The 9,212-nt window shown below is 41.4% G+C and overlaps 1 protein-coding gene across 2 annotated transcripts in view; it reads left to right on the top strand.

Annotated features, from left to right (window-relative positions):
* The window catches only part of LOC109914030 (P2R1A-PPP2R2A-interacting phosphatase regulator 1-like), a 50,439-nt gene that overhangs the window by 15,187 nt on the left and 26,040 nt on the right, over positions 1-9,212 (top strand). For both annotated transcript variants that reach the window (XM_020513603.2, XM_020513602.2), the window contains exons 2-3: positions 1,729-1,810; positions 6,684-6,740. In XM_020513603.2, the coding sequence (XP_020369192.1) occupies positions 1,729-1,810; positions 6,684-6,740 (139 nt within the window). The remainder of the gene's footprint in view (positions 1-1,728; positions 1,811-6,683; positions 6,741-9,212) is intronic.

Raw genomic sequence — 9,212 nt, 5'->3', positions numbered from 1 at the left:
CTTGCCCTACTATCTCTTGCGTAACTTGGTATCAGACTTGGTCACATTATAAAAACTGCAGATGCTGTAAATCAGAAATTCTGAGGAAGGGTCACTTGACTCAAAACGTTAACTCTGATTTCTCTCCAGAGATGCTGCCAGACTTGCTGAGCTTTTCCAGCAATTTCTGTTTTTGATTTTGGTCACATTGTACCTTTTATGAAGTGTCTAGGAACACTTTAACACATTGAAAGCTCTAAATAGGTGAAAATCTTGGTTTTTAATGGGGTCCAGATCTTTGTCCCAAAGATGCATAATTATTGTCTAACCTGTTGTTTAGCCCTGGCTGATGTTACTGCCACTGGAGCTCTGAAAATACCAGTCTGTTGTTTTGATGGCTCTGTGATGATCAGCCAGGCGAGCAGAGATGCTGGAGGGTCGCCAATGGCTTGTGGCATGAGGCAAAATTAGTGTCTACACTCCGGCATTTCTGTCATTTCTGGACTTGGCATCACTGGAAGCGATCTTAGCTCTTGCCAGATCCAGGATTGTTGGTGAGCAGTCCGATTGGAAATCGGGCTGACTGCCATCGTCTTGGATTCCAATCAGGAGGCATCCGTGTTTGGAACATTCAGCACTGGCTGCGCATGCAGCAACAGCTGTTAGTATGATTCTCTCCATAGAGGAGACGTGGAGGAGAGCCTGTGTTGGCTTTCTGTGTTTTGGAAAGCGCTGTCTCTTTCCCTGGTACGATCCTACAGGAACGAACGGCTCCCTGATCGTTCTGCATGTGTGAGCCTAAACGGTGAGTATTAATGGACTATTAACCACAAGCAACGGCACTGCAAATCCAGCTGTCACCCTGTCCTGTTTCCTGCCTGTTATTCCTGCGGGGATAGAAATCTAGAGCTGGATCCCTGTCTGAACAGTTTGGCCAACAGCAGCGGTCTGTACCTGACCTGATACACTTCCATACACTGGGACCAAACTTAGCCCCTTGTCTAACTTGTACCTTGTGTGGCACTGTAGTTATGAACCAAACAATGTGAGTTACTAAGTATGTCCTGCTGTCAGTAACTAGCAGGAACATACATTGACTGAGGCAGTCTTGCTTCAGGAGTTACATACGCCAAATGGTATGCTTTGTGGAAGCTGAAGCACGCGACCTTGCATGTTGAACCTTGACTTTGTGACTCTGCATATCTCCAAGCTTGGGTGGTCCCAACATGGCCACTGATTGTGAGATTATACAACAGGTCATGTGTTCTTAGATTAAGAGATGAAATGCACTAGGATCGTAACTTGAAATTGATGCTTGCTATTATTAACAATCAGCATTCAGGAATTTTCCAAAGACACAGATCATCTGATTTTTCTGGAAGAGAGTGAAAATCTGGCATACTCTTGTGAGTTTGGATTCTGTAGCTATTAGTGTTGTCAGAAACAATCCCTCCATGCTGTGAAATACATACCTGAGCTTTGAACAGTATATCCTTTTAACATAGTGGGCACGAGATATCGGGCACAAGTGTTAGTTAAAGTCAGGTAACTGGGAAGCATTTACTGTGCATTGTATTCTACTTTGTTTCTTTTTCTTGTCTGTCCTGTGCACGTGATGCATCTCGATATTTGTGACTGGTCCAAAACAAGCAAACTGTATTTTGGCCTGTGAACATTGATGCTGAAAACAGTAAGGCCCTGTTTTTGAGTCCTTGGTGGAGGCACTGGCTAATCTCTTTTTTTTTGCAGCGACTCATCTCCAGTGTTTCAGCCAACGTCGCTCCGGTGTCGGAGGAGCAGTGCCTCAGTAAACCTCAGCTGTCCGAGCTCGGTGAGTAAAGTGAGGCAACCTCGGTTTTCTCATTCCTTCGCAGAGGCTTCAGTCTGTGTATTGTTTCAGGTACCAAGTTATTCTGGAGTTGGGAATTACTCTTCCTGACAAATCAGAATGTTCCCCCCCGCAACCCTATTTCTCCATGAGCTGCTCAAACAGTAACTGGGCAATCTTTATTTGGCTTAACTTTCCCAAATAGTTCTGTTTCTGTTCCATCGACAATAAAATTAACACCGTGACACTCGAGATTCATGGTGCAACAGTACTGATGTGCATTTATGTAGTGCCAGTGAAGTGAGGAAATGTCTTGATGTTCTGCAGAATTAACACAGAAATTTGGCACTCAGCAAGAGAAGGTGTTAGGGACATGATCAAAAGTTTGGTCAAATTAAGTTTCAATGCAGATTTTCTTCAGTGAATGCTAGAACTTAAGTCTTCAGCTGCTGAAGACAGCATGGGGTGAAGAGAGTGGGAGAAACACAGTCGATTTGATTTGGAGGAATGCAGGAATTTGTTTGAGGTGTGTGTTTGTGGGAGGATACAGAGGCAAGGCCACCAGGAGGCTTTAATAATGGACTCTAATAATTTTTATGTCTTTCAGACTACAGAGCAGCATGTTAGCCAACTGAGTTAAGCTGACGTAATACTCCTAAATTGTTCTGCTCTGTAAACTGAGCTGATTACTTGTTGGCACTTTGCCATACCTCTTTTTGTCTTCAGATATTTTAGGACTTTTGTTTAAACTCCAACATGCATTTGCCATCGTTCTCTGCTCTGCAGCAAGGACTATTCTTCGAAGGAAAGTATACCACTTTGGTTATAAAGTGCTTTGGCACGTGAGTTCAGGAAGTCACAAGAGGCTTGACAGAAATGTATATCTTTCTTTCGTCCTGTCTGATCTGAGTGCCTATCCCAGTCCGTCCTCTTCTTCCCTGTCGTGCTTTCCTTGTGTCTGGTAGCAATGGATATACAAAGGTTCTCAGAGCTGGGGCTGCTGTTTCTTTCCTTTCTCACTTCAGCCCTTTCAGAAAATGCCAGACTTGGCATCATTCCAGTTGGGTTCCCTTGCATGTGAAGGCCATGGATGTCAGTGTGTCATGCCCTACTTCATATCAAGAATGACTAAAGCACGGGCGAGGATGTTCCATTCCTCGGGTACTAGCCAACTTTCCACAGGAGCAATTCACCTAATGCCAGTCCTTTGCCTTTTCCTGTACTGCCACAGAATTTTCCCATTTTGAAAGTTATATGCACAGCAGAGATTTGGAACACTCTTCCACAAACACCAGGTGTAGCAGGGTCAATTTTTCTGAGACCAAAAGTGTTTTTTTAGCCAAATTGAAGGAATACAAGACAAAGTCAGGGTTATGAAACTAGGTCGCTGATCATCTATGATATTCCTGAACGTCTGAACAGACTTGAGTGCTGAGCTACAGTAGGCCATTTAGCCCCTTGAATCTGTTGTGCTGTTCTGGAACATGGTTGGTCATCTACCTTTGGATAAACATATGGATGATATTGGAATAGTTTAGGTTAGATGGGCTTCAGATTGGTTTCACAGGTCGGCGCAACATCGAGGGCCGAAGGGCCTGTACTGCGCTGTAATGTTCTATGTTCTATGTACCTCAACACCAAATTCCTGTGCTATCCCTGTATTCCTTGATGTTATTAGAATGTAGAAATCTATCAGTCTCTGTCTTGAATATTCTTAATGACTGACCTTCCGCAGCTTTTTGTCTGTAGATGCTTCCCCTGACCTCTGTTTTAAATTACTTGCCTTTTATTCTGCAATCCCACAGCCAGAGGAAATGTCCTGTCTCTCCCCTTTAGGTATCCTGTAATTTTCTGAGATTTGCCTTTCAATCGTCTAAACTCCTGAGAATACAGGTCTAGTCTCTACATGGGATAGGCCCATCATCCCAGAAATCAGCCTGGGGAACATCTGCTGCGCTCTCTCAATGGCAACCACGTCCTTCCTTAGGCAATAGACCAGACTGCACTTATTACTCCAGATACTCCGGTGTTCTATGAAATGAATACATTCCATCTGTTTTTATATTTAAGCACAAGTTGTTTTTGTGACTCACTCCATGTCCTGCTTCAAGATCCACTTGGTCAATGGTTTGGTCACCATTTCTCATTCTCACTGTGACACTGTTTTCTCCCACCCCCCTTCTGCTACAACTAACCTCAGAGAGTTTTCAGTTTACAAGGACATGAGCGCTAGAGGTTGCATAAGCATCAGGCAGGTGTTGCAACTGTGTGTAATGGAGTGTGCAGCAAGAGTTCTAGGTGCTCCTAGGCCACTGACAGCAGTGGGCTTTCCCTGGAAGGAGACAGATCTGTGGATCAGTGCTTACCAAAGAAATGAACTAAAACCTCCGAAAACTATTCGATCCCATGACATTGCTTCTGGTGAATAGAAGGATACAGGCTTAAGCATTGTTATGGACCAGACCAGACCCTCTCAAAATATGTTAAGAAGATAGCCTAGACCCTAACTTATTCTTATTTTAAAGATAAATGTCAGGTGCTGTGTTTTAGATGCAATTCAATTGGTTAAATTATTCAACATTAAGCAAAACAAATTTATTCAAACACTATGGTTAAAATACAACAAAAGAAAGAAGAACGTGGAATAAGTTGACTCTATTGGAAAACTTAACAGAATAACAGATCACTAATTAGCTGTTCCAATATAGTACCATCCCATAAACACACCCTTGGCAAAAGGCAAATTCAGAAAACAGACAACTCCAGCAGCCCAGGAAGCGGACTCCCAGCTTTTGGCTGTAATCGAGAGAGGGAAAAATAGCTTCCACTTCTTCAAGAGCCCAACTGAAACTGCTGCTGAAAACTCAAAATCTTTGGTTCTGTGGGTGGGAGCTTGACCACACCCTTTCAGGCTGCTTCTATTGTTCAAGCTTTTTTTTAATAAAAAGCCCCAAGGTTTCACAAGTTGTTTACCTCCTCTTAGACATTTCACAAGAATATTATAATGCAAATATGTAACTGAGGTACAGAAGGAGATATTGAGTCAGATGCCCAAAAGCTTAGTCAAGGAGTTTCAAGGGTTCTAAGGAATAGGACTTTAAGTCTTAACTCTGTTTCACTCTCCACAGATATTTCCTGATATGCTGAATTTCTCCACCATTTTGTTTTTATTTCAGGTTGCTAGCGACCTTTCGTGTTGTGTTGTTGAGGTGGGTTTGAAGAACTGAATTAAAGAAGGAATACAAAGTGGAGAGTGTGAGGAGGGAATTTTTGAGCTTGGATGCTGGGCACCTTAAAGGATGGCCACTGATTGTAGGGGTGGTTAAAATTGGTGATGTCCAAGAGAATGAGAACAGCTTGGAGGTCTAAAGGTTTTGATTTGATTTGATTTATTATTGTCACGTGTACCTATGTACAGTGAGAAGTTTTGTTTTGTGTGCAGCATAGGCAGATCATACCTTACAAAGTGCATTAGGGTGACTGAACAGAGTGAGGATACAATGTTACAGCTACAAAGGAGGTGCACAAAAAGCAAGACTAGTGTTAGATTTGAAATTTGAGGCCCATTCAGAAGTCTAATAACAGCTGGGAAGAAGCTGTTCTTGAACCTGTTGGTACATGTGTTTAAGCTTCTGTATTTTCTGCCTGACGGAAGGGTTTGGAAGAGATTACAACTGGGTGGGAGTGGTCTTTAATGATGGCTGCCTTTCCTGGACATTGGGAAGTGTAGATGGAGTCAATGGATGGAAGGTTGGTTTGCGTGATGGTCTGGGCTATGTTCTCAACTTCCTGTAGTTTCTTACAGTCCTGGGCACAGCACTTGCTGTACCAAGCTTTGACGCATCCAGATAGAATGCTTTCTCTTGTGCATCTGTAAGGGTTGGTGAGAGTCCTTATGGACATGCTGAATTTCCTTAGCCTCCTGAGAAGGAAGAGGTCTTTGTTGTGCTTTCTTGACCATCACACCAATGTAGGTGGTCCAGGAAAGATTGTTGGGTTGTGATGCTGAAGAAGGTTACAGAAATAGGGAGGGTGAGGCGTTGAAGGTCTTTGTAAACAAGGGTGAGAATTTTAAAATAATGCTGTTGCTTGACCTTGAGCCAGGTTAAGTCAGCATGTACAAGGGTAATGGATGAATGGGATTTCCTACAAATTAAGAAACAAGACAGTAAAGATTTGGATGTCCTTGAATTTATAGTAAATAGGAACGTGGGGTACTAGCCAGGAATGCATTAGAATGGCCAAGTCCGGAGTTAGAACCAGGAATGAATGAGATGCTCACGTAACAAACAGTGAAATTTCGTGGGATGTGGGTGGCAGATCAGTTTCTTTGTCCCAGCCATGCTTAAGAGTTGATTTTCAGCTCATCCAAGCTTTCAGTTGGCGCGATGTATGATGATTGTCTTCCATGCTGAGTGTGCAGTGTGATTCGCAGACCTGACAGTATGTGACAATCTCAGAACCGATGATACTGCATAGGCTAGGAAATGAAATGGTGCCTTGGCATTTAGACATGCTAGCATGTGCAGCCTTATTTGGCTGGGATACTTGTAAAAGTATTCTAAGCAAGAGAAGGAATTGTCCCACCGTGCCTGGAAAACCAAACCAGGAAAAGAAACATAATATGTAGGAGTTTGTAGTCGTGTTGCGTGTGCAGGAAGGTGGAATGAGGATTCACCTGATTTGTTTTGATCGTTTCACTTGTCTGTTTTATGTTTAAATCCCACTTCATTTCACAGTTGCTCAGCAGAACAGAGATTCCAAAGTTTAGCTTGTTACATAAATTCTAAGTATTCAGGTCAATTTCTAATTAGGAACACAATGTGCAAGTTGAATGACGAACCTTTTGTTTTTGTTTCCCTCCCTATACCGCCAGTCTTTCCCGCTATCACCATTCCGAACTTTCAGCAGCAGGATTGACCAGATTAGGCAGGTAAGTCGTAATCTTTTCATGTCTGGTGCCTAAAACCCAATCGAGTTAAAGTCAAGATATTTGCTTCACAGGCTAGGTGTCTTCAGGTCAGCTGTTTTACAATATGGCAGTGCCATTACCAACAGATGCATGACATGGTGTGCACAGCATGCGTGTACAATTAGCAATTGACATGAACCTACATCAACTCACTTATCAAAATGATTTTAGCATTGTTTTTAATAATTGGTAAACTTCTGTTTTGAGAATGGTAGATCAGTTTTGCGTAAATTTTATATCCGTTGTCAAGAATCGAAAAGTCCTTAATTGTTCCCTTTTTCTTGAAATAATTAGCATCTGTGTGTAATTGGTTGGATTTAGCTGGCAGCAAAACAAATGTGTTTTAAAGCTCCAAATATTTTTTAGTTTACTGCCACTAGGGCTTTCTAAAACAAAAAATATTCATTCACGGGATATGGGTATTGCTGGCTAGTTGGCATTTATTACCAATGCCTAATTGCCCTTGAGTAGGTGATAATTTTTTTAAATTCATTCACAGGACAAGGGCATCACTGGGTAGGCCAGCATTTATTGCACATCCCAGAGGACAGTTAAAAGTCGGGGACGTTGATGTGGTGTGGAGTCACATGTAGGCCAGTTTTCTTCCCAAAAGGACATTAGTGAACCAGATGGGCTTTTCCAACAATCAACAATGATCATCATTAGACTCTTAACTCCAGATTTTTATTGAATTCAAATTTCACCTTCTGCCGTGACAGGATTTGAACCTGGGTCCCCAGAATGTTACCCGGGTCTCTGGATTAACAGTCCGGCGATTATATAACTAGGCCATCACCTCCCCAGTATGTGCTATGGCTGAACTTTGCACTATGCAGAAGAAACCTGGCACTGTTCCCTTTATCCTTATCAATTGTAATTACCCCACTTCCAGTGATACATTTCTCGCTCAGGGTTATCCTGCGTGTATATTTTGTTACGATCAAGGTTGAAGAAGTACACTTTTTGTGTCTGTTTAGTCCTACTACTTCACTGGTTCCAACATTTATTCGAATATTTTATTGTTACTGATATAGTCAGTTATATAATGTGTCTACATTAGGTTCAGAATAAAAAGATTCATCAACTAGGTTTTTTTTAGTAAACAACAAAATTATTAATTTCTGAAAACAAGGCTGACTTGGGTGCAAATCTGATGAAAGGAGTTTGAAAAAAATTGATGTATAAATATTATCTCTCTAAATAACCAACACACACCAGTGAAAACGATAAATATTCTCTGCAGAATTTAACTATGGAAAAAACACTTTGGCCAGTTGCTTGTACATTCTCAGGGAATTTAACATACAAAATATAAATGTTCAAAATGGCTGTCAGTCTGGAATCCTGGTGACAGGTCACTAGGCACAGATGAAGGTCATTAGACATGTGCGCTTGTCCCTTAGATCTCTTCAGGTGCAATTCGTTCAAGAGATTTTGAGGGGGATCGTCTAGAGGCTTCACTGGGAGAATATCTATTTCAGTTATTCAGCTTTTTTTGGAATCTAAAGATTCAAGAATTGGAATTTTCAGGGTCTGTCAGGTAGATGGCAAAGATTGAGCTGGGTGTTTACCTCCTCACAGGTTATATTCCAACTGAACTCCAAACAATATTAAAATATGTATAACTCCTGACAGCAATAATTACCGCAATAATTCCAGTAAGTCCAAGTAATTAGCCAAGGTCATTGACTTCCAGTAAGTGTCTTTTAAAAGAAAATATCCCGTGGTGACCTTTTCTGTTAAAAGAAACAGTCAGGTATTTCTCCGGTACTTCATCTGAAGAACTTTTCACAGTCCTTTACATGCCAGTCTTTAAAAGATCTTAAGAACAGAAGTGCCTTGAAAAAGTGAAACATGATTTTAAATGTGTTTCATTTCAAAGTGTAAACAAAAACAAAATATAGCTTGAAAAATAAAATGAAGACACATTCAATCTCTCATTCTCATTTACTCTTTATAGCTAGCTGGTAGAGTTTGCCTGGTACCATGTTGCTATTCAGAGAACTTAAAGAAACTTAAACTCTTCACAAAACATCTAAAAATACATTGTTTTCCTCAATGTGGACTGTGATAAGGCTGTAATATTAAACTCCATTGAAGCAATTTGACATTCTGCTTTTTGAATTTTTCCACAAAGGCTTATGATCAGTATAGGTTAGTGTCTCCCCGTGGCTCTGATGGACATCTGCTTCAAAATATTTAACATCCAGTAGCACCCCCAGAGTTTCTTTCCCATTGTAGAGAGCCTCTGCTATTACTGTAGCTTCTTAGAATAAATATCCTGCTGGTTTCCCTATACCTACCCCATCTTCTTGTAGCAGGGCTCCATCTAACCTAGTTCGCTAGCATCAGTTGCTATCTTGAGGGACTTGGTGAAAAAAGATGAACCAACACTGGGTTGCTCTGGACCTCTCAGAAGACGCCCCTCAATCA

The sequence above is a fragment of the Rhincodon typus genome, chromosome 45 (assembly GCF_021869965.1).
Source record: "Rhincodon typus isolate 14 chromosome 45, sRhiTyp1.1, whole genome shotgun sequence".
Lineage (NCBI taxonomy): Eukaryota > Metazoa > Chordata > Chondrichthyes > Orectolobiformes > Rhincodontidae > Rhincodon > Rhincodon typus.
The sequence above is the reverse complement of the archived record's forward strand: the minus strand, read 5'-3'. Positions and strand labels throughout refer to the sequence as shown.